The 26,601-nt window shown below is 42.4% G+C and overlaps 1 protein-coding gene across 10 annotated transcripts in view; it reads left to right on the forward strand.

Annotated features, from left to right (window-relative positions):
* asxl2 (ASXL transcriptional regulator 2) overlaps nt 1-26,601 on the forward strand; it is a 342,366-nt gene that overhangs the window by 244,132 nt on the left and 71,633 nt on the right. For 9 of the 10 annotated variants that reach the window (XM_087976921.1, XM_087976916.1, XM_087976950.1 and 6 more), the window contains one exon: nt 20,468-20,586. In XM_087976921.1, the coding sequence (XP_087833047.1) occupies nt 20,468-20,586 (119 nt within the window). Of the gene's footprint in view, nt 1-3,822; nt 4,554-20,467; nt 20,587-26,601 lie in introns of those variants that run through there. The other variant, XM_043675935.2, reaches the window with a different exon arrangement.

Below are 26,601 nucleotides of genomic sequence, written 5' to 3' on the forward strand. Positions count from 1 at the left end.
TGATCTTCAGTATAAAAACCAAAAGGATTGCAGATGCTGTAAATCAGAAACAAAAATAAAAGTTGCTGTAAATGCTCAGCAGGTCGAGCTTGCATCTGTGAAGAGAAATCAGCGTTAATTGATCTGAGGAAGGGTCATTCAACCTGAAACATTAATTCTCATTTATCTCTGCAAATGCTGCCAGACCTGCTGAGATTTTCCAGCAATTTCTATTAAACTTCAGCATCCTGAGTTTCAATGGGACCGTGCATTCTGAGTCAAGATGATATGTAATAGAGATTAGAATTCAGGTATAAATTAGTCTTCATTTTAAAGTCAGACATTTCACCTTTTTTGCAAATTTTCAAATTTATGCTAATGTTTATTGGACTGATGGATAGTCTTTGATCATCATGCCACCATTTAGTTGACATTATGGGGTGAACAGCAGCTTCTATTGATTTTTTTTTGTTCCTGTTTAAAGACCATAAAGAAAAGCCCGTATCTGGATTTGTCCAATGGTTTGTCTGTATGTAATGTTCCCTACTGGACATGACAAGATGTGGGTGTCCATTGGGCATTTTCGTCAGACCAGCAGTGACTTAGAGGGAGTGTTCAGGTGGAATGTAGCTAAACAACAAGTAGCAGGGCCAATGGAATTGTGTGTGCAATGAGATGTCAGCTCTGTGCCATAGCACTACAGATTGCCAACAGTTGTCTGGATGTACAGTGCTTTTCCAGATGGTGCGGATACAAGGAATGCTGGTCTTTCTGTCGATATCTGGTCAATGGGAGTTGTTTTGGAAATAGCAGATGGTAAGCTGAGGTGAAATTGGGACTTGAGAGATGCTATAGGAGTCAGAAGGTAATTAATGAAGAGATTTGGTAAGATAAGATGAGAAATCTTGCTGGACTTCAGGCAAGAATTTCTCCAAAAATGTAACTTGCACTTAGCCAGAATACCATAAGATTTGACCTATAGGGTTGTGTATTATGGTCTGTTTTTGGTGAGGTTGAAGACGGGCTCATTAAATGCAGTATGTGACTTTCTCAATGCATTCCTGCCTCTGCCCCGTTTTCCATTTTACAGTGTGAGGTGCAGGCATTCAGCAGCCTGTTGAGGTGCTAAAATGACTGTAAGTGACCACTATGTGCTTTATCAGATCTTCATTGCTATTATATCCACTGCAGAAAAATGTCCACACTCCTGTGTCCAATCGAGGCAAGGCTCCACAAGGTCTTAATCGCCTTTAACTCTCCTCACTATCTCTCAATCCCAGCTCCCTCACTCTTTTCACTCTCCTCATTGCTGAGATCCCCCTCTTACCTTCAGTTTGGCTTCCATTATCTCCTTTACCTCAGGGACTAGCTGTGGTGACTGCTGTAACATGGTGCTGTTCGCAGACCTACTGACCACTCTGATTGGCCAACGGCTGTCTGATGTGGGACTTCCTCCTGAATGTGGGACAGAAGTCCTGTGTTCAGCCATTGAAGGCTCCATAGAGCACAATGGAGCAGTCAGAACCGACTGGGCTGAGTCCCCTGCTGACACTTTGGTGCCGGTATTTGCTTCGAATTGTGGTGTTTATCACCAGCACAGGTTCCAGAGCTGAGATTTACAAATGTGAAGTGGTATAGCATTATCGTCATTCATGGGTATAATGACAATACAAGAAGGTTAAACAGACAATTTTCTTTATAAACTCAAACCCACGTTTATAATGCTCACTTCAATTACACTTAATGCATTAGTGTAACAATGAATGGATCTCAAAACCTGCCTCACCTGTGTCAGAACCACACCAGGTCCCTGAAGCATGAAGTTACATAGCTTGTTCAAACAGTTCATATTTTCTGTTTTAATTTTAACATAACCAGTAGCCTCAAACAAGATAAAAGTTAGTTTGTTGCACAACTATTGCTGAAAACTAGCATTTAAACTGAGATACAGTTATTAGCTAAAATATAGATGCAAACGTTAATATTAGATGCAGATAAAAAAATTATAAGTTGCAGGCTTTCTATTTGCTTTAAGATTTTCTATCCAAGTAAAGGAATTAAAATTGTAAGCTAGAATTTAACAGATGTGATTTTTTTATGAATAGTTGGGAGTTATTTGCACAGGTCCCCTCAGTAAGTGAGCAGGCTTCCACAGAGAGACAATGTTTCTTATTCATTATAAGCTCTGTGGTTATGACACCTGCAGATTGCCTGAACCCTTTCAGAAGAACTTTGATTTCTGAAAGACTTTTTTTAGTTGCTTTAGGCTGAGACAAGTCTCCCTTTACGTCAGAATTACATATTTAACTAGGTCCCTATTTTAAATTCATACATCTTGTCCATTTTTGTATTTTCATATTGCTGTGGCATAGTACTGTGACGCCATCAGATTGCAGGTATTTTTCAAAACTTTGTGCACCAGAGTGTTAGAAGTACAATTTGGTAACATTACAGAAAAGGAAACAGTGTACCTATGGCCAGAGGATACAGGGTCAGCAAGTACATATTAACCAATCAAATTGAAGGTTGGAGAAGGTGTCAATACAGAGACCAAAGGGGATGGATATGCTAGAATGGATGAATTCAATGTCAATGTAAGAAGTCAATTGTTGGATAGGAAAGAATGGATAAGAGAAATAAAAATGTATGAAACTAAATATATTTTGCATTTTTAAAATCTGACAACTATTAATAACTAATTTTTGATCCAGTAGGTGCTGAGTAACAGTAATCTAACACTTATGACATTGTTGAAAGGGTGCTTAGGCTGACATTGACTATAGTATGCTGTGTCCCCATTGTGTACCTTTTATGATTACCAAAGGTAGCATTGTATAATTTTTGCAAGTATATCACTGGAATTTCAGTTTTCATTTGTTATTGGAGTTTGACTATTAAAAGTGGGCATTTCCTACTATTTTGAATGCAAAATCTATTTTATATTGGTAGTAATGTTTTTTGCTCAAAGTCAAAAAATAATTTTCTGGAAGTTAATTTGTATATGGTGTACAAGTACAGCAACATAATTCATTCAGTGCAGTTCACTTGTGAACTTATATTCCTACCATTATTCTGGCACAGAAATGGAACCATTAGGTTCTTATGTAAAATTATCACACTGTAGTAGCACTCTGCCACTGTTCAAATATATGTGTAAACATTAAAAAAAAAGTCCTTTCCTTCTCCTTCCAAACCTTCTGGGAGAGCGATTGAGTTGCTATAGCAACATCCACATTTCCCTGCATTTTGTGATCGGGTGTTGAAAATTGTGTTGGTTTGTTTTCCATCACAAGGCTGAGCAAGAATCATTGGTTCTTAGCATCTATTGATATTCAACCTGTTTGGCCTCATTAGGAATGCACTGTCTTTAGTGAAATGGTACTTGAACCTGGAGTATCTGACACCTTCCTTTTGGACGTTTATAATGGAAGGGTTTGATGGCAAGAATGTATGACTAAAATTAGATTTTGTCGACAGGATGTGTCCACAGATGTAAGAGTCTGTCAGTTGTTGTTGACAATGTCAGTGCTTAGTGATACACTTTCTAGGTGAGTGCACAGCAGGCTTTTTTACTAGAAACTGGCACCTGTGAGTACAAAATGTTTTTCAAATGCCAGATACAGGAAGTAAATACAATGCAGTGACTGTTACTTCTTCCCCTCTCCATCGAATCTAGTTCCTCATTCACTGTTCTGATTGTTTGTCAAGACTTGGCTAATTAATATTGGCAATTGATTGTTGAGCACAAATTCATAAAGTATCAGTAAAAGGGAAGTAATTTTAAATTGGTCATTTCCCATTCGTGTTGACAGTTTGTGTTTCAGAACAGGTGATTTGGGTGTAACAACAGCTCTGTGGTTTCCATATTTCAAGAAGCAAACATTAATCCAAATGACGCATATTGGTGCCTGAATTTTGTACGGTGTTCAGCCGTCAGCTTCGGTGATGTTGAGAAGAAGCAAAGTGAAGAGACTGGTGATCTGCTCTGACTTGGCACCTCGAGACAGTGGCTCTGACAACAGCCATGGAATTGGACGAAGTCATCAAAGACAATTAAGAGACTCTAAATTCAGATGACTGATCTATGTAAAGGGGTAAGGGGTGGAGCTTGGAGTTGAAGTCACTTTACAGCAATGTCAGCATAGAGATTTGTGAATCAGTTATAAATAGAAAGGCACAATCTAAAAGGTGCTATTTACTCGGAGAGCAATTGGTTCCATTGCACATTCAACTTGTTTGCAAAATTACAAAGTTATCGTTTTATTCTGCCTGTAGCATTTTCAACATGACATCATGTATTTCATATTCTTCTTGATACAGGAAGTTTGCTGATAAAAATCAACAACCGCTTCCTTATATGTACAGAAATAAAGTTACAGAAAGCGGAAATGTCACTTTTTTTTCAAAGAAACACTTTTATTTCGCTGACATAAACTGCATTACTGTGCTATTCAACCAATGAGCTTAGGAGGTGGAAACGACAAAACAAAGAACAGCAGCAGCTTCAACCGTTCAGAGGTTTAGTCTGAAAAAGAAAATGTTACATAAAAATTTTTATTCTGATCAGTACAAAGGTAAGGAGCACTGTTACTCAGTTGGAAACTTGTGTGTTTTAGAAAATCTAGTCTGTTAAAGTGACTAACATTATAAACATGCAGAATCCCACTTGTCATGGTTGCTATGTGGGAGGAACCCAAACTCATATATTCTTCAGTCACTTTAACTCTGTAACCTTTTTTCTGAAATGCAAATAAATCTGGCATTTGTGTGCAATGCTGCATTCTTTCTTCACTAAAGTGAAATTGTTTTCTGTCGTTCCTGAGGCCGGATTTTGAAATTCACTGACCATATATTGTAACACTGAATTTACAGCAGACCTGAATGTGACCAATCATTGCAGAAATAATACTGCAGCTTAAAAATGCCTTTGAATGGAACAGAGTGAACATCACAGGAGAAATTGCTGAATTTTTAAGTTTGTAGTAAATAGCTCCACACCTCTCTTGTGTCTGCTATTGCAGAGTGATCTTGCAGACAGGCAGGCCTTGAGAAATCATGGACACAGCTACAGCAGTTTGTATTGTTGTTCACTGCAGCTACCATCAGGATAATACTTTGATACTAGTGGCAACTGCACAATGAGTGGAACTTGACATCTTCAGAATTGCATTTCCCTTTTATTGGCCAGAAAGAGAAATTCAGTAACTATGTAAACATTGTGAATATTGATCACCGAAATGGTTTAAAAAGGAGGCTAGGGAGCAATAGGCAAGCGGTTGGTAAATGGCAAAGCTGTTAGGAGTTCAGTTATGTTTAACATTCCACAAATTTTGCACAATTTCATTTGATTCCACCCACAAAATGTAAATATTAGCACTAAAATCGTGCAGGATCCATACACGATGTTAATATTTTCTTATCTGTACCGATCACATTCCCAGAGTAAATGTTGTGGTAATTTCAAATGTTTTGTTTTGACTAAGTAATGAATTAGAGGTTTTTTTAATATGATTAGAGTGTGAAGTTGAATTTTGATGAAACCAGGTGTCTCTTTATAATACCTGCAGTTTATTTTTTAAGCAGTCGTTGAGTTCTCTCAACAGTCTGTTGGCTAATTACATAATCGGGTGTAACTCTGTCACAAATTTTATTTCCAGTTTGCACCGAATAAGCAAACACCAGCCAGGGTAACATGTAGAAAGCTGCTACTGACATTGATAAGTCAAGGAAATGCAGAGAATCTGCTTCAGAGTGTTTCATAGTGGTTTCTGCTGGGAAATGTGTACACGCAATTGTCACTAGCGGCAAGGCTGCTTGCTCTGTGGCTTTGATGATATGACCATCTTGTCAATACTTAACGAACTGCCTGAGATACAGCAGGTCCCTCCCGTCAGCCTTGTGCTAATATAACCTCATCGTGAGTCAACACCTTCAGGAAAGGGCAGTCATGCATAGAATGGGCAGCTGCTGTTGGCCATATCACTATAAAAGTGCATAAATAATTAGACTGGTGTGATGGAAATAACGCGTGCCTACAGTCTCCTATCAATCAGGGAAATAAATAACATAATTTGGTCGTTATAGGTTATTTAAAGATACATTCCTTCAAGTGTAGCTGTCTTCCACACTGCTGTGTGCCAATTTCCAATGCTTTCTTGCACAAAGCCAGCAAAATGTGATAATCTTGACAATGCAATGTACAAATATACACTGTGGTTAATACTGAACTACAGAACAGGAAGCATCCAGATTGTGTATGGTCAGTTTGCTGATGGAGTTGTGCTAATCATGAGGATAATGATTTTGGACTCCCTATCCCTGAATTGAAGAAGAGAAAGTTGCTCAGGATTCTTCCTTTTCAAATCTTCCTAATGACCTCTACTTAACTGGGTGTGTCGTGTTGGGATTGCACTCCCCTCACTAACACTGATAGACCTATGGCCATGTCATAACTAAGAACCTGAGAAAGAGATGAGAGGGCTAGCAACATGATAACCCTGTTGAAATTGATGCATTGAATGGGAACTGAAGATACAAATTGGAGAAAGAATTAATATATTTATTAAAATGGCCTACAGTGATAAAAGCAGTTGCATAAGAACATTTATGTTAGTAGGAATAGCATATTTAAACTGGAATTACCCAGGCCTGTTTAAACTTTATAATCTTCTATTTTAACCTCCTAAAATGGTACAAATCCATGTGAACTGAAAATTAATGATCCGTCAAAAGAAATATCCATCTTAGGAAGTGACACTTGAAGTAAACATAGTTTCTTCACTGTTGTATTTTCACTGCTAGCACTATGGGACTACCTTCACCAAACAGACGACTGGATAATGGGATTAAAATGGTTAGGTGCTTGTTTTTGACCAGCACAGATTGAATGGGTCAAATGGCCTTTTTCTGCGAAGTATACCTTTATGAGTCTATGATCGACTGTTGGAATTCAAGAAGGAACTAACTCTATGAAGGCTGATGTCCTGTCACCAAGTGACCCTTTAGTTACATGAGGACAGTATATGACACTGACCCAGCTAGCACAGAGCCAGCTCCTCGGGTAAACAGCACTCCTGACACTCCTGTTTTATTTTTTATTCATGCACACATTTAGTTTTATTATAACAAAGCAATTTGTACACTCTAACATTTAAAATCGAGCAATTTTCCTTTCCTGTGAAATAAAAAAATTACAGTAGAGAGTATAGATTCCAGTAAGATTCTACAGGTTGTTACTCCTCCATCTGCTGTGGGGTTCAAATCGATTAATATTTAAAAGTTTGATTATACAGATGTTGTATCAATATACAATGCATCAACATGCTAAGTACAGCCAGTCCTCAAAATACCCAATAAACCCACCCACATTTCTGTGTATGTCTGTTAGCCAGGGCTTCCTGATTGGACAGGGATAACAGCCTCAGTCAGGGAACTCATTCTGTGAGGTCCACGTGTCTGACCTTTGTTACGATCATTACATTCCTTCCCCTCTGAGTCCTGGAGCTTCGCCTGCAGTGTTTTCACACCAGGTCTTGCTCCTCTGTCTCTGCCTCGGATCCTAGCGCCGGGTACTGGACTGTCACTCACCTCTAGCACATGGAGCATCTTAGAAGAAATTCCTTATCATCTTCAGGCGGTAACGGTGTCAAGGCTGTGATATCTGCCATGTCCTTCACATCCTCAGAGGTTTCTTCGACACTTGGCGGAGGGGGAGAAGCCACGGGGTCTGACAGACTTTCTGGATGTTCTGAGGGGCCCGGGATGGTTTGCTCTTGCCCCGGATTGTGGGTTTGCAGCTTTCCTGTGGTCCACATGCTTATTCAGGACCCCCTCACCTTCCTGAACTTGTACATCATGGGACCTGACCTCGTGTTGACCATGTCTCTTACCCATGCAGGGCCATTTCTATGGTTTCAACACCAAACTTCATCCCCTGAAGTAAACTGTCTCTCTTGCTTAGAGATGGCATCTGGCTGGCTTTGGCATTCTGCTGCCATTTCACCATCCCTCACCCTCGAGAATATCAGGTCTAACCTGGTGCAGAGTCCTCTCCTCATCAGCAACTCTGCTGGAGCTGTCCCTGTTGTTGGGTAAGAGTGGTTCTGTAATCGAACAGAAATCGGAACAGTTTTGTATCTAGTGAAGCTGCCGGCTGTTTCTTTAAGCCTGCCATTAACATTCTGACCGCTGTTTCCACCAGACCGTTGGATGGTGGATGTTATGGACCTGTCCTTACATGCCATTCGACTTCAGGAAATACTTGAAATCCCTGCTGATAAATGATGTTTGTGAGCAACACTTCAGCAACTTGGGTGTTGTAAATGATGCTAAAAATGTTTCAATCATTGTCTCTGTGTTTGCCGAAGGAACTCTCTGCACATCCAGCCACTTCCAGTGGGTGTCCACAATGACTGAGAACACTGAGCCCATGAAAGGATCTGAATAATTGACGTGTAACTGAGTGCAGGGTTTACTCGGTCTTTCTCACAATGTGGGGGAGCTGCTGGTGGTAATTTTTGTCCCAGTGGGACCCTGGGCACTGCGTCACCAACACGGCTGTGTCAGCGTCCAGTCCTGTAACTTCTCGCCAATATCTTCATTTTGGAAACCCCTGGATGACCCTGGTGGAGTTCAGCCAGAAAATGGTGTCGACCTTTGTTTAGGACAATTGCTCTTACTCCCCATAATAATGTGCCGTCCTTAACTGTGATTCTGGGCTCACTGTGTCCAGAAAGATTTCGGTTCTGGACGTAACGACCCTTTTTGTTTCCCCTACCACCACCAGCTGTTTTAGTTTTGCCCCAACCGGATCATTTTGTGTCAACAGTCTGATATTGTCAGCGGTGATGGGAAGGCTGTCCAGAAAGTGTAAAACCAGAATGGTCTCCTCCAGTAGTGATACTATCAGTTGGTGTATCTGCCAGTGGGAGGCAGCTCAAGACATCTGCATTTGCCACTTGGCCTCTGGGATGGTGCTCCAACCAGTAATTTTCACATTGAGAATAAGGGCCCACCACTGAATTTGACCTGAAGCTATGGGCAGCAGGGCCCTATCTCTTTAAGTCACCCTCACAGAGGTCTGTGCCCTGTTAATGTTACAAATTTACATCTGTGCTGTCAGACAGTTCCACAGTCTTGGCAAACCTTCCCTCTCTATCTGGGTATGTTTTGGTTCAGTGTCAGCCAGAGTCCAGGAAGCATACGCTATTGGACAATCCTCTCCATTCGGCCCACGGTGAGCCAACACAACGCTGATACTGTATGGGGCGGTATTGCATGTCAGCACCACATCTCGCTTTGGGTCATAACACCTTAGATGGTAATAGCTGTCTCTTCATTTCCCTATAGGCTACATCTTGGCTACAAGATCATTTCCTGGGCTGACCCTTATTCAATAGTAGATGTGATAGAAGTCAGGTTATGTATGAATTTTCCACAATAATTCACCAACCTAAGGAAAGGCCTGAGCTCCGGTACAGATGTTTGATCGTCCTCACTTGATCTTCCAACGGGTGTAACCCAGTCTTGTCGAATCTGTAGCCCAAGGAGGTCACTTGGGACGCCTGGAACACAAATCTTTCCCTGCTGAGGCATTTAGCTGCCTTGGAGAAACATTTAAGCACTATGTCCAAGTTCTCTAAGTGCTCTTTATTGGTCTTCCCTGTTATTAGCACATCATCCAGATAAATGGCAACCTGGATAGACCTTGTAAAAAATTCTTCATTGTCCACTGGAAAATGTCACAGGCAGACGAGACCTCAAAAGACAGTCTCATTTATATTGGTAAAATCCCTTATGGGTATTGACTGTAGCATACATCTGGGAATCCTCATCTAATCTCAATTGTTGGTATGCATGGCTCATATCCAGCTTTGTGAAGGACAGCATCCCGTCAGTTTTACATATAAATCCTCAGTGTGAGATATTGGGTATCTATCCAACTGTGAAAAGTGGTTTACCGTTTGTTTAAAATTCCCACAAAGGCGAACCGACCTATAGGGCTTCCCATTCAGCCTGGACTGGTTTGATGATTCCTTCACTTTCCAGCCTCCTGATTCCTGCCCCGAACTTTTCTCCGTAAGGCAGATGGCACTGGGTGGGCCTTGCAGAATCATGGAATTGCTTCCTGGTCAACATGCCAGGTGCCTTGGCTCCTTTGATTGTCCCTAGACCTTCCTGAAACACGTCTGGCAATTTAATTAGAACTTCACTCTGGCAGCCATTTTCTAAACAAAAAATGTTCAGCCAATCAAGCTGAATCTTTCTCAACCAATTCTGACCCATCAAGCTTGGGAACAAGCCTTTTTACAACAGTCAGTGGGAACTTACACCAGTTGCTTTTCATAAGAGACTGTAACTGAAGTTCATTGAATCATAGAATCCCTGCAGAGTGGAAACAGGCCATTTGGCCCAACAAGTCCACACTGACCCTCCGAAGAGTGACCCACCCAGACCCATTCCCCTACCCTATTATCCTATATTTACCCCTGACTAATGCACCTCACCTACACATACTTGAATGCTACGGACAATTTAGCCTGGCCAATTCACTAACCTGCACATCTTTGGATTGTGGGAGGAAACCGGAACACCCGGAGGGAGACACGGGGAGGATGTGCAAACTCCACACAGACAGTCGCCTGGGGCTGGAATCAAACCCGGGTATTTGGTGCTGTGAAGCAGTTGTGCTAACCACTGAGCCACTTAATCTGTAGGGGTTCTTCAGTATATGTTCTCAGATAAGGCAAGGTCTTGCATAAACTTAAGGATTAGAATCCAGAGAAATTTCTTTAAAGAGTGTTTCTGCGATCAGTGAAATGGCCCCGCAGGTATTGACCCCCATTAGAACTGGGAGATCAATTAAACAGACGTTTATTTTGATCCAACATCCAAATCAGACCCAATGTAACTGTTCCAAAGCAGATGTAGGCGGACCTTCCAGGGGTACCAGCCACATACCCATTCCTGGACCAGTGGGACTCTCTTATTGTCTCAAGTCCGTATACTGTCAGCACCTACAATAACTTACCAGCTTGGATCCTAAATCTGCTTCTAACTGTTTGGCTGAGGCTTGGATTTGTTTTGGGGTTTTGCTGGGAGCTGACCGAGAGTCTTTCTGTTCAGAATATGTCCTGAGTGAGGCTGTACAATTGCCTTCACTCAAGTGGTGTTCCCCATGCTCAGTCTGACTGGTGAGGGGGTCCATTTCCATAGGAATGCCCTGTTGTTCATATGCTCCACTTGCTGCATTTTCTAATGTTGAAGCCAGTTATAGTCCCTGTTTAAAGTCCAGTTTGGCTTTAGCTAGTAGCCACTTTTGCATGGTTACATCATTAATCCCACTCTAGTCACCACTGGAATAACTCCACAAAGGCCAGTATCCCGTCATCAAGTCCCCCTTTATGAACACGTGGACAGGATATGACACTGATCTAGCTAGCATAGACTCAGCTCCTAGAATGAACAGAACCCCTGACACTCCTGTTTATGTCTGTCAGCCAGGGCTCCCTGATTGGGGCTGTTAACCTGGTCCAGTCAGGGAACTGATGTTCTGTGCTGACCTCTTTATGATTACTGCAGCCACCAAATTCTTAACGACAATGAGGATGACCAATAAATGCTGGCGTTGAGGATAACTCCAAATCCTGTGTAAACCTATTGAATTTAGTATGTAATAGAGATGTTATTATATGTTATTGAGCTCAGCACATGAATGGTTAACTTGTGTATGTAAGCTGCTCTTGAACGTACTGGTCAGAATTTGGGTATCATGTTTGTCTGTGGTTTGTGTTACGTGCATTGAACCCTGCTGGCTGACTGGGGTTATGTAAAGCCCAGCAGAAACACTCTGAAATATACAGGTGTTCATTGTGCTCTGTGGGTGACTGAAGAAGCAGTTTGTTGTGGTCATTTTGTGAGTCATGCTACCTCTACCCATACCTCCGGGGAAGATGCAGTTGAAAAGGTTAAGAAAATATACACATTGCTGATGTTCCAGCAGACTTTCAGCAGCATCCTGTCAGAACATTTCGGGAGGTTTCTGGTTCTATGGCTGTGAGGCTAAACAGCAGATTCAGATAGTCTCCTGTTGGAGTTGTGACCAGAGATCTGATTGAATCCCCTGGAATTTCATTCAGCTCCGACCTTTGTCATTCAAATAGAACAAGAGTGTGTATTATAGATATTCCGATAACTAATGCTCACTTTTGTTGTTAACTTGAATTTTTCACAATTTCTTATTAGCAGCAGGTTATTGTTTAACAGCTGCTGAAAATGTGTTGCTGGAAAAGCGCAGCAGGTCAGGCAGCATCCAAGGAGCAGGAGAATCGATGTTTCGGGCATGAGCCCTTCTTCAGGAATCTGGGCAGAGGAGATGACCTGGGGTGTGCAGTGAGAGAGGGGCAGAGGAGATGACCTGGGGTGTGCAGTGAGAGAGGGGCACATCCCAGGTCATCATCTCTGCCCCTCTCTCACTGCACACCCCAGGTCATCTCCTCTGCCCCTCTCTCACTGCACACCCCAGGTCATCTCCTCTGCCCCTCTCTCACTGCACACCCCAGGTCATCTCATCTACCCCTCTCTCACTGCACACCCCAGGTCATCTCCTCTGCCCAGATTCCTGAAGAAGGGCTCATGCCCGAATCATCGATTCTCCTGCTCCTTGGATGCTGCCTGACCTGCTGCGCTTTTCCAGCAACACATTTTCAGCAGCTGTTAAACAATAACCTGCTATAAGAGAGGATCTGAGGAGCATAAATTGGGAGCATAGGCTGTCGGGGAAGGATGTCGTGGAAATGTGGAACTTTTTCAAGGAACAGATACGACGTGTCCTTGATATGTATGTACCGGTCAGACAGGAAAGAAATGGTCGTGTGAGGGAACCTTGGTTGACGAGGGAGGTTGAATGTCTTGTAAAGAGGAAGAAGGAGGCTTACATAAGGTTGAGGAAACAGGGTTCAGACAGAGCAGTGGAGGGATACAGGATAGCCAGAAGGGACCTGAAGAAAGGGATTAGGAGAGCCAAGAGAGGGCATGAAAAATCTTTGGCGAATAGGATCAAGGATAACCCAAAGGCATTTTATGCGTATGTGAGAAACATGAGAATGACGAGAACGAGGGTAGGTCCAATCAAGGACAGTAGTGGGAGACTGTGTATTGAGTCGGAAGAGGTAGGAGAGGTCTTGAATGAGTACTTTTCTTCAGTATTTACGAATGAGAGGAACCGTATTGTTGAAGAGGTGAGTGTGAAACGGACTGGTAAGCTAGAGGAGATACATGTTAGGAAGGAAGATGTGTTGGACTTTTGAACAACTTGAGGATAGACAAGTCCCCCGGGCCTGATGGGATGTATCCTAGGATTATGTGGGAAACAAGAGAGGAAATTGCAGTACCGTTGGCAATGATCTTTTCATCTTCACTGTCAACGGGGATGGTACCAGGGGACTGGAGAGTGGCGAATGTTGTGCCCCTTTTCAAAAAAAGGAATAGGGATAACCCCGGGAATTACAGGCCAGTTAGTCTTACTTCAGTGGTAGGTAAAGTAATGGAAAGGGTACTGAGGGATAGGATTTATGAGTATCTGGAAAGGCACTGCTTGATTAGGGACAGCCAGCACGGATTTGTGAAGGGTCGGTCTTGCCTTACAAGTCTGATTGAATTCTTTGAGGAGGTGACCAAGCATGTGGATGAGGGTAGAGCAGTGGATGTAGTATACATGGATTTTAGTAAGGCATTTGATAAGGTTCCCCATGGTAGGCTTATGCGGAAAGTCAGGAGGCATGGGATAGAGGGAAATTTGGCCAAGTGGATAGAAAACTGGCTAACCGGTCGAAGTCAGAGAGTGGTGGTAGATGGTAAATATTCAGCCTGGAGCCCAGTTACAAGTGAAGTTCCGCAGGGATCAGTTCTGGGTCCTCTGCTGTTCGTAATTTTTATTAATGACTTGGATGAGGGAATCGAAGGGTGGGTCAGTAAATTTGCAGATGATACGAAGATTGGTGGAGTTGTGGATAGTGAGGAGGGCTCTTGTCGGCTGCAAAGGGACTTGGATATGATGCAGAGCTGGGCTGAGGAGTGGCAGATGGAGTTCAACCCTGCCAAGTGTGAGGTTGTCCATTTTGGAAAGACAAATAAGAATGCGGAATACAGGGTTAACTGTAGGGTTCTTAGTGTGGTGGAGGAACAGAGGGATCTTGGGGTCTATGTTCATAGGTCTTTGAAAGTTGCCACTCAGGTGGATAGAGCTTGTAAGAAGGCCTATGGTGTATTAGCATTCATTAGCAGAGGGATTGAATTCAAGAGTCGTGAGGTGATGTTGCAACTGTACAGGACTTTGGTTAGGCCACATTTGGAGTACTGTGTGCAGTTCTGGTCGCCTCACTTTAGGAAAGATGTGGAAGCTTTGGAGAGGGTGCAGAGGAGATTTACCAGGATGTTGCCTGGAATGGAGAATAGGTCATACGAGGATAGGTTGAGAGTGCTAGGCCTTTTCTCATTGGAACGGCGAAGGATGAGGGGTGACTTGATAGAGGTTTATAAGATGATCAGAGGAATAGATAGAGTAGACAGTCAGAAACTTTTTCTCGGGTACAACAGAGTGTTACAAGGGGACATAAATTTAAGATGAAGGGTGGAAGGTATAGGGTTCTTTACCCAGAGAGTGGTGGGGGCATGGAATGCGCTGCCTGTGGGAGTGGTAGAGTCAGAATCTTTGGTGACCTTTAAGTGGCAATTAGATAGGTACATGGATGGGTGCTTAAGCTAGGACAAATGTTCGGCACAATATCGTGGGCCGAAGGGCCTGTTCTGTGCTGTAGTGTTCTATGTTCTATGAGTGAGGGGCAGAGGAGATGACCTGGGGTGTGCAGTGAGTGAGGAGCAGAGGAGATGACCTGGGGTGTGCAGTGAGAGAGGGGCAGAGGAGATGACCTTGGGTGTGCAGTGAGAGAGGGGCAGAGGAGATGACCTGGGGTGTGCTGAGAGAGGGGCAGAGGAGATGACCTTGGGTGTGCAGTGAGAGAGGGGCAGAGGAGATGACCTGGGGTGTGCAGTGAGAGAGGGGCAGAGGAGATGACCTTGGGTGTGCAGTGAGAGAGGGGCAGAGGAGATGACCTTGGGTGTGCAGTGAGTGAGGGGCAGATGCGATGACCTGGGATGTGCAGTGAGTGAGGAGCAGAGGGGATGACCTGGGCTCATGCCTGAAACGTCGATTCTCCTGTTCCTTGGATGCTGCCTGACCTGCTGCGCTTTTCCAGCAACACATTTTCAGCTCTGATCTCCAGCATCTGCAGACCTCACTTGCTCCTCGTGTTTAACAGTTATCTAGCGGTTACGTCACACTTCGTAATCTGATATCTGGATCATTTTTGCCCTCTGTACAGATTTATTCTTTTTAACTTCCCGCTGCTTTGTGTTCTTCTCCAACCATTGTCAGCCGTCAATGTTGGCTATGTTCTTGGTGACCAGCCAGGAAAATCTGTGTGAAAACAGTTGGGGGTGACTTTGGCCATAAGTTTTCTACAGTTTTTAATGTGTAACTTTGGCTAGGCTTTGAGGGTAAGACCTATGTCAGGGATTTGGTGCCTGAGTAATGAGAGGTGCTCACTTGTGTTCGTGAACACTTTTATCTTACTTATGCGTGAGCATCTGAAAGAATGTCATTGAACAACCAAACAGCTGTGACCTTTCACTTTGTTTTATCATCTGACATTCAGTTAACTGTGACCTACTTTTCTTGTCGCATGGATCAGAGTTTGTGCAGATCAAGAACCTGGGTTGAAAAGTTATATAGTTTACAATTAAACCCGGCAAAGCTATTTTGTGGTCTATACTTTTCTTCTTGTTAATAATGAAGTACCATTTAATCCAGCCTAACACTTGACATTTATAATGGTTTTAGTTATGGCCTGTGCTCAAATTTTACAAGGCATTGGATTAAAACAATACAGCTATGCATCAAGTGGTGACAGCAAAATCTTTATATTTTTTATTTTAACTATATATTTTTAATGGTGGAATGTAGTGGGTGTGATGTTGGATAGACTGCAGAGGATGGAGCTGGCAATAAAAACAATCAATAGGGACATCAAAGATTGCACATAGTAATGGTATGGGCTGTGAATCTACAGAGTCATAATTCTTGAAAGCACTGTATGGTGATGAAGTAACTTCCACATCTTGTAAAGAGAATAATGAATACAAAGTGTGGTTTGAAATATATATCTAATGCCATTATTTAAGTTTGATTAGATTAGATTCCCTACAGTGTGCAAACAGGCCATTCGGCCCAACAAGTCCACACCGACCCTCCGAAGAGCAACCCATCCATTCCCCTACATTTACCCATGACTAATCCATCTAACACTGTGGACAACTTAGCATGGCCAATTCACCTAGCCTGCACACCTTTGGACTGTGGCAGGAAACCCACGCAGATATGGGGAGAATGTGCAAACTCCACACAGACAGTTGTCCAACCCAGGAATCGAACCCGGGTCCCTGGTGCTGTGAGGCAGCAGTGCTAACCACTGAGCCACCATGCTGGAACCCTTAAGGTGCAGCATAAAGAAAAAAATAGTTAATTATCAGGTCAGATCACTTGAAAACCTTTTCAAGTATCTAATTTTTAAAAAATATGGAAAATCAAGTTGTATGATTCTGTTTTTCCTCAGCTTTTTGACATTTATTGTGAAGTGAATTGTCAGCCTGTCCATATTGTCAGAATCTATCAACCATGTACTGATGAAAATTGGGCCTCTTTTGTGGTTTGTTTTTTGCTGATTTTGTTGATTGCTATGCAACGCATTCATGATATCTGCCCTAAATGGTTAACAATCAGGACATGATAACTCCAAGATCATTTGTTTTATAACACACAAAAAACAGAAATTGCTGGAAAAACTCAGCAGGTCTGGCAGCATCTGTGGAGAGAAATCGTGTTACATATTGGCACTAATGATATAGCCAGGAAAAGGATTGAAGATATAAAAAGTGATTTCAGGGAATTAGGATGGAAGCTGCAAAGCAGGACGAACAGAGTCGTGTTCTCTAGTTTACTACCGGTGCCACGAGATAGCGAGGCGAGGAACAGGGAGCGGGCGCAGCTTAACACGTGGCTGCGCAGCTGGTGTAGGAGGGAGGGCTTCAGATATGTAGATAATTGGGATGCCTTCTGGGGAAGGTGGGACCTGTACAAGAAGGACGGGTTGCATCTGAACTGGAAGGGGACCAATGTCCTGGGTGGAAGGTTTGCTCGAGTAGTTTGAGAGGGTTTAAACTAGTATGGCAGGGGGGTGGGAACCTGAGCTGTATACCGGAGGTGAGAGTTGATGCAGGTGAGGCAATAGCAAGAGGTAGACCAGCTAGTGGGAAGGATTTTCCTGGGAAGGAACCAAGGGATCAGTTAAAGTGTGTTTGCTTTAACGCAAGGAGTATCAGGAATAAAAGTGACGAACTTAGAGCATGGATCAGTACCTGGTGCTATGATGTTCTGGCCATAACAGAGACATGGGTTTCTCAGGGGCAGGAATGGTTGCTGGATGTTCCAGGGTTTAGAGCATTTAAAAAGAATAGGGAGGGGGGAAAAAGAGGAGGGGGTGTAGCACTACTAATCAGAGAGGGTATCACAGCTACAGAAGCTTCCATTGTCGAGGAAGATCTGTCTACCGAGTCAGTATGGGTGGAAATTAGGAACAGCAAGGGAGCAGTCAGCTCTTTAGGGGTTTACTACAGGCCCCCCAATAGCAGCAGGGAGATTGAAGAAAGCATAGGTCGGCAGATTTTGGAAAAGTGTGGACGTAGTAGGGTTGTTGTAATGGGTGACTTTAACTTTCCCAATATTGATTGGAACCTCCTTCGAGCAGAAGATTTGAATGGAGCTGTTTTTGTAAGGTGTGTTCAGGAGGGTTTCCTAACTCAGTACGTTGACAGGCCGACGAGGGGAGAGGCCATTCTAGACTTGGTGCTCGGAAATGAGCCGGGGCAGGTATCAGATCTTGTGGTGGGAGAGCATTTTGGTGATAGTGACCACAACTGCCTCACATTCTACATAGCTATGGAGAAGGAGAGGATTAGGCAAAATGGGAGGATATTTAATTGGGGAAGAGGAAACTATGATGCGATTAGACATGAGTTAGGAAGCATGGATTGGGAGCAACTGTTCCATGGTAAAGGCACTATAGACATGTGGAGGCTGTTTAAGGAACAGTTGTTGCAAGTGATGAATAAATATGTCCCTCTGAGACAGGCAAGAAGTGGTAAGATAAAGGAACCTTGGATGACGAGAGCGTTGGAGTTTCTAGTCAAAAGGAAAAAGGTAGCTTACATAAGGTGGAGGAAGCTAGGGTCAAGCTCATCTCTAGAGGATTACAGGCAGGCAAGGAAGGAGCTTAAAAATGGTCTGAGGAGAGCCAGGAGGGGGCAGGAGAATGGCTTGACAGAACGGATTAGGGAGAACACAAAGGCATTTTACACTTATGTGAGGAATAAGAGAATGGTCAAAGAAAGAGTAGGGCCGATCAGGGATAGCATAGGGAATTTTTGTGTGCAGTCTGAGGAGGTGGGGGAAGCCCTAAATGAGTTTTTTGCTTCTGTCTTTACGAAAGAAATGAACTTTGTAGTGAATGAAACCTTTGAAGAGCAGGTGTGCATGCTGGAATGGATAGAGATAGAGGAAGCTGATGTGTTGAAAATTTTGTCAAACATTAAGATTGACAAGTCGCCAGGCCCGGACCAGATTTGTCCTCGGCTGCTTTGGGAAACGAGAAATGCAATTGCTTCGCCACTTGCAAAGATCTTTGCATCCTCACTGTCCACTGGAGTCGTACCTGAGGGCTGGAGAGAGGCAAATATAATTCCTCTCTTCAAGAAAGGAAATAGGGAAATCCCTGGCAATTACAGACCAATAAGTCTCACGTCTGTCGTCTGCAAGGTGTTAGAAAGGATTCTGAGGGATAGGATTTATGACCATCTGGAAGCGCATGGCTTGATTAAATGCAGTCAACACAGCTTTGTGAGGGGCAGGTCATGCCTCACAAACCTTATCGAGTTCTTTGAGGATGTGACTAGAAAAGTTGATGAGGGTCGAGCTGTGAATGTAGTGTGTATGGACTTCAGCAAGGCATTTGATAAGGTTCCCCATGGTAGGCTCATTCAGAAGGTCAGGAGGAATGGGATTTAGGGGAACATAGCTGTCTGGATACAGAATTGGCTGGCCAACAGAAGACAGCGAGTGGCAGTAGAAGGTAAATATTCTGCCTGGAAGTCTGTGGTGAGTGGTGTTCCACAGGGCTCTGTCCTTGGGCCTCTATTGTTGGTAATTTTTATTAATGACTTGGATGAGGGGATTGAAGGATGGGTCAGCAAGTTTGCAGACGACACAAAGGTTGGAGGTGTCATTGACAGTATAGAGGCCTGTTGTAGGCTGCAGCGGGACATTGACAGGATGCAGAGATGGGCTGAGAGGTGGCAGATGGAGTTCAACCTGGATAAATGCGAGGTGATGCATTTTGGAAGATCGAATTTGAAAGCTGAGTACAGGATTAAGGATAGGATTCTTGGCAGTGTGGAGGAACAGAGGGATCTTGGGGTGCAGGTACATAGATCCCTTAAAATGGCCACCCAAGTGGACAGGGTTGTTAAGAAAGCATATGGTGTTTTGGCTTTCATTAACAGGGGGATTGAGTTTAAGAGTCGTGAGATCTTGTTGCAGCTGTATAAAACTTTGGTTAGACCGCACTTGGAATACTGCGTCCAGTTCTGGTCGCCCTATTATAGGAAAGATGTGGATGCTTTGGAGAGGGTTCAGAGGAGGTTTACCAGGATGCTGCCTGGACTGGAGAGCTTATCTTATAAGGAGAGGTTGACTGAGCTCGGACTTTTTTCATTGGAGAAAAGGAGGAGAAGAGGGGACCTAATTGAGGTATACAAGATAATGAGAGGCATAGATAGAGTCGATAGCCAGAAACTATTTCCCAGGGCAGAAATGACTAACACGAGGGGTCATAGTTTTAAGCTGGTTGGAGGAAAGTATAGAGGGGATGTCAGAGGCGGGTTCTTTACACAGAGAGTTGTGAGAGCATGGAATGCGTTGCCAGCAGCAGTTGTGGAGGCAGGGTCATTGGGGACATTTAAGAGACTCCTGGACATGCATATGGTCACAGAAATTTGAGGGTGCATACATGAGGATCAGTGGTCGGCACAACATCGTGGGCTGAAGGGCCTGTTCTGTGCTGTACTGTTCTATGTTCTATGTTCTAAAACAGAGTTAACATTTCAAGCCTCCAGAACTTGCTGAGTTTCTTAAGCAATTCCTGCTTTTGTCTGTTTTAGATCTTCGACATCCACAGTTCTTCATTTTAATTTAATTTATGATTGAAACATAAAATTAACATTCTATCACTAACTCTTGGAACAAATTTAATGTTGACGCAATAACTTTATTTTTCAAATACAGTAAATACAATACTAATTTTCCCTTCCTTTATCCAAGTTTCATCCAGGTTATCGCCTCAACCAGCTTCACCTCAGTCAAGTTGCCCCTCTCCTTCCATCTCACAGAATAAGATTATGTCTCCATCCCAGAAGCACAGCAAGAAAGCCCTCAAACAGGTCAGTGTCTTTACTCCAAATTGCTTTCTGTATCTTTTGTTTCCATAGACATTGCATACTCAAGATTTACCAGAATGGTGAAAACCTAGTTATTCCCTTGTTGCTTATGATGAGGATGTGGGTTTACTTCTTTACCAGTTACTTATACAGGATTACAATTGGCAGCTGTTAACCTCAGCAAATGAGACACAATTAGCCATCTTGAATTCAGCAAATTCTGTTGCTACTGAAGAGTTTGTCTCCAGTTTGTGTTTTTACAAGAATTAAGTAGGTACCAAAGTATCATTACCTTTTATGAAAAAATAAAATTCTTTATTGTTGTCTAGAAATTTTATTTTCAAAAAAAAACAAATTGCTGCAAAAGTGATGGCTTACATTAATGCAAAGTTTAAGTCCAGGATAAAAGTAAATTACTGTGGATGCTGGAATCTGAAACCAAAAGAGAAAATGCTGGAAAATCTCAACAGATCTGGCAGCATCTGTAAGGAGAGAAAAGAGCTGATGTTTCGAGTCTAACTGACCCTTTGTCAGCTTTGACAGTTAGACTCGAAACGTCAGCTCTTCTCTCTCCTTACAGATGCTGCCAGACCTGTTGAGATTTTCCAGCATCTTCTCTTTAAGTTTAAGTCCAGGATAGTTACATCACTTTTTTTTATTTCATAAAGTAACCTTTGTACTCAAATAGATTGTTTAAAATAAAAATTGATGTCTTACAATGGAGACACAGAAAAATAGAATTTCATGGTTTGTAATTTTCCCAGTCAACAACATAATAACCTGAACAGTCAGGACCTGATTTTGATGCTTCTTGACTCAGTTTTAAATTTGTGCCCCATAATTTATATCAGCCAGCCACTGAAGAAATGTTCTTGAACTGTGAAAAAGATTAAAGATTTCAAGTTCTCCATAGTTACAAAACTTGTCAATAAAGTCATTGTGCATTCTGAAATAAGATTTTAAAAACTGTATCATTAATTGTGAGCCTGAAACAGTGATGATACATTTAAAGTCCAATCTTGTGTATTGATGCTATCCTTTTTTTGTTTTGGATAAATATTAAAGCTTTAAAGTGAAAGTAGGTAATTTATTATTTAGGGTTGTTGTGAATTTTGTTAGGAACAAGTTTGGTAACATGTAATCAGGCACAGAAATTTCCACTTTCCGATGGGAGATAGGCACTGGGCTGGATGATCAGACGTGATGGTATTGAATGGTGTTGCAGGATTGATGGGCCAAAAGGCCTCCTCCTGCTCCTGTGTTCCTTTTGTGTAATCTCACCATGTTTTCTCATTGCGTGAAACGCCAGAATTTGTGAGATTAGGAAGATACTTGGAAAAAAAACTTGAATAAAAGTTCTACAGGCCAACTACAAAAAATAAGATCAGCATTCTACTCCAATACAGATCCTTTGTAGACCCTCATTTTTAAAAACCATAAAGGTGCACAGTAAAGGTGGAACACATAATTGAACATGGTTTTGCCAGAAATTAAATTATTTAAATAAATGATAAATCCTTACTTTGTAGGTCAATAAATAGCTGATAAAAAATGAAAAGGAAATTTCTTATTGCATTGGGAAATAAAGAGTGCAGAAAAATAAAATCCTTTTGTAATTTTTAATGATGACCACAAAGATCTTGACAAAACTTTCCAGTTTTTCAAAGATTAGCTGAATTTCGCACTGAAATTGATGCCCGTAGATATTCATACCCTAGAAGAATTGCGAAAGGATATATTGGCTCTGGAGGGGGTGCAGAGGAGGTTCACTCAGTTGATTCCGGAGTTGAGGGGGTTGGTTGACGAGGAGCAACTGAGTAGACTGGGATTATCTTGATTGGAATTTAGAAGAATGGAGGGGGGGGGGGTGGGGGGGTGGTCTTATTGAAACACAAAATTATGAAGGGAATGGATAAGATAGAAGTAGAGAGGATGTTTCCACTAGCAGGTGAAACTAGGACAAAAGGACGTAGACTCAAAATTAGGGGGAGCAGATTTCGGACTGAATTGAGAAGGAACTTCTTCACCCAGAGGGTTGTGAATCTGTGAAATTCCTCACCCTAGGAAGTAGTTGAGGCTTCCTCACTAAATGTTTTTAAAGTAAAAATAATTTTTTGAACAGTAAAAGAATTAAGGAATACGGTGAGAGGGCGGGTGGGTAAGTGGAGCTGAGGCCATGAAAAGGTCAGCATGATATTTTTGAATGGCAGAGCAGGCTCAAAAGGCCAGATGGCCGACTCCTGCTCCTAGATCTTATGTTCTAATGCAAAGTTCTTAGGTGCCGTTTCACCGTATCCCTTAATTCCTTTACTCGTTCCAATAAAGGATATTGGTCCATTCATCTTTCGTCAGCATCATAGGAGCTAGCAACATTTAGACTATCTTTCAGTGGAATGATTTCCTTAGATTACCATTTGGATTATCCATCAGCCAGGACAAATTCCAAAACCATATGTCTCCTATCAGTAAGAACTACCAGGTTTTCTCTGAACCATGATTACATTGTGGTCCTCAGGAAGACTAAACCGAAGCGCAAGTTCAACCTCCGTCAGCTCATGATTATAGAGGGAAACATGGTCCTGCTCTCAACTGTAAAAGATATTAAACGAAAATGAACCAAACCAATTTCTTCAGATCAATTGACTTGTCAAACAGCAGTAGACCTGACCTGATAAAATACAGAAGATGCTTTCACCACAAGACAAAGCTAATTTGCAAAGGTACCTCAGCTCTTTCAACTTTTTATCCCTTTTATTAGAATCTGAATTCTGGAACCAAATCAGCTATCCTGGAGATCTCATCCACAAATGACAACACTAATATGACAAGGCAACCATTGACATAGTTTTCAAACTTTTAAAAGTGTTTTTCATTCATAAAGTGGGCTTTTAAATATTAAGATCCCTTCAAGCTTACTGCATTGGGATTTGATGCTGATTACAGAATGACAAGCAATACTGTTCAGTTCTCAAGTCCTAAACACATTCTAGATCAGAGTGGTGCTGGAAAAGCACAGCAGTTCAGGCAGCATCAAAAGAGCAAGAAAATCGACGTTTCGGGCAAAAGCCCTTCATCAGGAATAGAGGCAGGGTGCCTGCAGAGTGGAGAGATAAATGAGAGGAGGGTGGGGGGTGGGGAGAAAGCATCTGCAGCCCTTGTTTTTACCTAGTTGATTTTAACACTACTGCAAATCCTCTTGCAAGGATGCCTGCCTTGAAAAAGATTTCCTCCTCTCTCTACAAGAATCTCAGTGAGTCCCTCTCTCACTGCAGCCCCCAGGTCATCTCCTCTGCCCTGAAGCTCTTCAACCATGACCTGCACCTATTGTACTCTATGCTACTTTCTCCCCACCCCACCCTTCTCTCATTTATCTCTCCACCCTGTAGGCACTCTGCCTCTATTCCTGATGAAGGGCTTTTGCCCGAAACATCGATTTTCCTGCTCCTCGGATGCCGCCTGAACTGCTGTGTTTTTCCAGAGCCACTCTAATATAGACTCTGGTTTCCAGCATCTGCAGCCCTTGTTTTTACCAAGTCCTAACCACAGTTCAGGCAAACTACTCCAATACTGGAAGAGAAGCTTTTGCTCTAGTTTTCAGAATACTTCTGTGCAATGTTCATACCTAACACAAACTGATGGAAATGATCTGTCAGAAGCCTCTCACACATGCACCTTGACAACTCCAACAACTCTTTCTGAAAATCAAAGGATATGATAGAGAAGAACAATTTAGACCAGATTCCCACATGACTATTTCCGGAGCTCTTAACTGACTTCCAGATCTGACTATGAACAAAGCTATTGCTGTAGGGTGACAAATGGATATTATTGAGTTAAGTTAGAAGCTGGCCCCTATATTGATCTCATTCATTTTGGTCAGAGCAGAGCAGAGTCAAGGGCCATGTCTGGAGATGACCAGCTACAACAGTTAAAAAAGATCATCATCAGTGGAATGAACAGATTCAACAGGTCCCTGAGCTAAAGCATCTAATGTCTTGGCTTCACAGTCCCACCTGTAATCACATAAGTAGGGAGGGTCCTGCTAGATTCTGTGTTTACAGAACTGAGGAAGTGCTATATCTTTGGGAGCCCTGTGTCTTGCTTGAGACATTAAATCAGAACCACGCGTAATCTTGCTGACTGATGTTGAAAAGTCCAGTGTCACTATTTTAAAGAAATGCAGGAGAGGTTGTCCAAATGAGCCATTGAATATTTACTCCTCAACCAAGATCACTTTTATTAAAACAATTTTGGATGATCTCATGGCTAATTCATGGGAGTTTGTTAGTGCACTTTTAAAATAATTTGGTGTGAAACGATTTGAGGTTCTGAAGTTTTGAAACGTAAACTTCAGTCTTATTTTTCTTTAGATTTAACATGGGCATTTTCAACAGGAGATGGATATACACAGCAAGAGTTTTCACTTCCACCTGGCCTTGCACTGTCTGGCAAGTGTAATGTTTGTATGTCTGAGGAGAAGGGCTTATACTCTGTTGTGAATACAATTCACAGTTGAACATCATGTCAATATTCATCAAGTTGTGGTTCAATATGAATAATATTAGATTAGATTAGATTACTTTCAGTGTGGAAACAGGCCCTTCGGCCCAACAAGTCCACACCGACCCGCCGAAGCGCAACCCACCCATACCCCTACATTTACCCCTTATTACCTAACCCACCCATACCCCTACATTTACCCCTTATTACCTAACACTAAGGGCAATGGCCAATTCACCTAACCTGCACATCTTTGGACTGTGGGAGGAAACCGGAGCACCCGGAGGAAACCCACGCAGACACGGGGAGAATGTGCAAACTCCACACAGTCAGTCGCCTGAGTCGGGGATTGAACCCGGGTCTCTGGCGCTGTGAGGCAGCAGTGCTAACCACTGTGCCACCGTGCCGCCCACTAGATATTTGGATAGAATATCACAGTCATTAACATGGAACCATAATTCTGAGTGAATTAAAATTGAAGGACACTATAATCAAAAATAATAAATTCAAAAGTGTAAATACGTATGCACTTTTAGAAGCTGTTCTTTTGATACCTGCCAGTTTTTACACTATTTTACAAATTCTGCAATTCAGCTGGACATTCTCTCCCCTATACTGCTGTTTATTTATTACATGAGGGTGTATTCAATATAAAATGTTTTGTTTTTGATTTAGAGATGAAGTGCCTGTTTCAAAGCAGTCTATATGTTAATGCAATGCCGTGCTTTTGAACGCCATCTGTTCTCAATCTGTCCACCATTCTGAAAACCTTTCAAGTGCAAATTAACTTTAATTTCTCAATCTTGCCCCAATATTTCCACTGGCAGCTAAGAACAATTCTAATGGAAGTGTTTTCCCATCTTAAATACATTGATAACATCACCATCAAAACAGCAGATCTTTTGCTGTCTCCCGTTTCCCACACAATTACAATTAAAATTTAAAGTGATATGCAGGGGAAGCATTTCATTGGTTAAACTCTGTCAGCTTAAAAATGAGGGTGGACTAGAAAAGAGATTCTTGGTCAAACAGGGAGGTTCTCCTCATGACCAAAACCTTCTGACCAAACTATTGCCATTAACATATTGCAAGTACAAAGGGAGACTAGGTTATTTTCAAATGTAAATTGGACTTGTACATGTTTCACATTACATTGATTTCACTTCATTCATGGTTGGCAAGTATTGCTGGTTAAAGGAAAATTAGGAACATTTCCTTTATTGCGCAAGAGATACTGCTGCATATTACATTACATTATATTACATTACAGTGTGGAAACAGGCTCTTCGGCCCAACATGTCCACACCGACCCGCCGAAGCGCAACCCACCCATACCCCTACATTTACCCCTTATCTAACACTATGGGCAATTTAGCATGGCCAATTCACCTGACCTGCACATCTTTGGACTGTGGGAGGAAACCAGAGCACCCGGAGGAAACCCACGCAGACACAGGGAGAATGTGCAAACTCCACACAGTCAGTCGCCTGAGGCGGGAATTGAACCCGGGTCTCTGG

Source organism: Chiloscyllium plagiosum, unplaced genomic scaffold (assembly GCF_037043375.1).
Source record: "Chiloscyllium plagiosum isolate Xiang-an unplaced genomic scaffold, Cpla_swu_hap1 HiC_scaffold_3, whole genome shotgun sequence".
In the NCBI taxonomy this organism is placed as follows: domain Eukaryota; kingdom Metazoa; phylum Chordata; class Chondrichthyes; order Orectolobiformes; family Hemiscylliidae; genus Chiloscyllium; species Chiloscyllium plagiosum.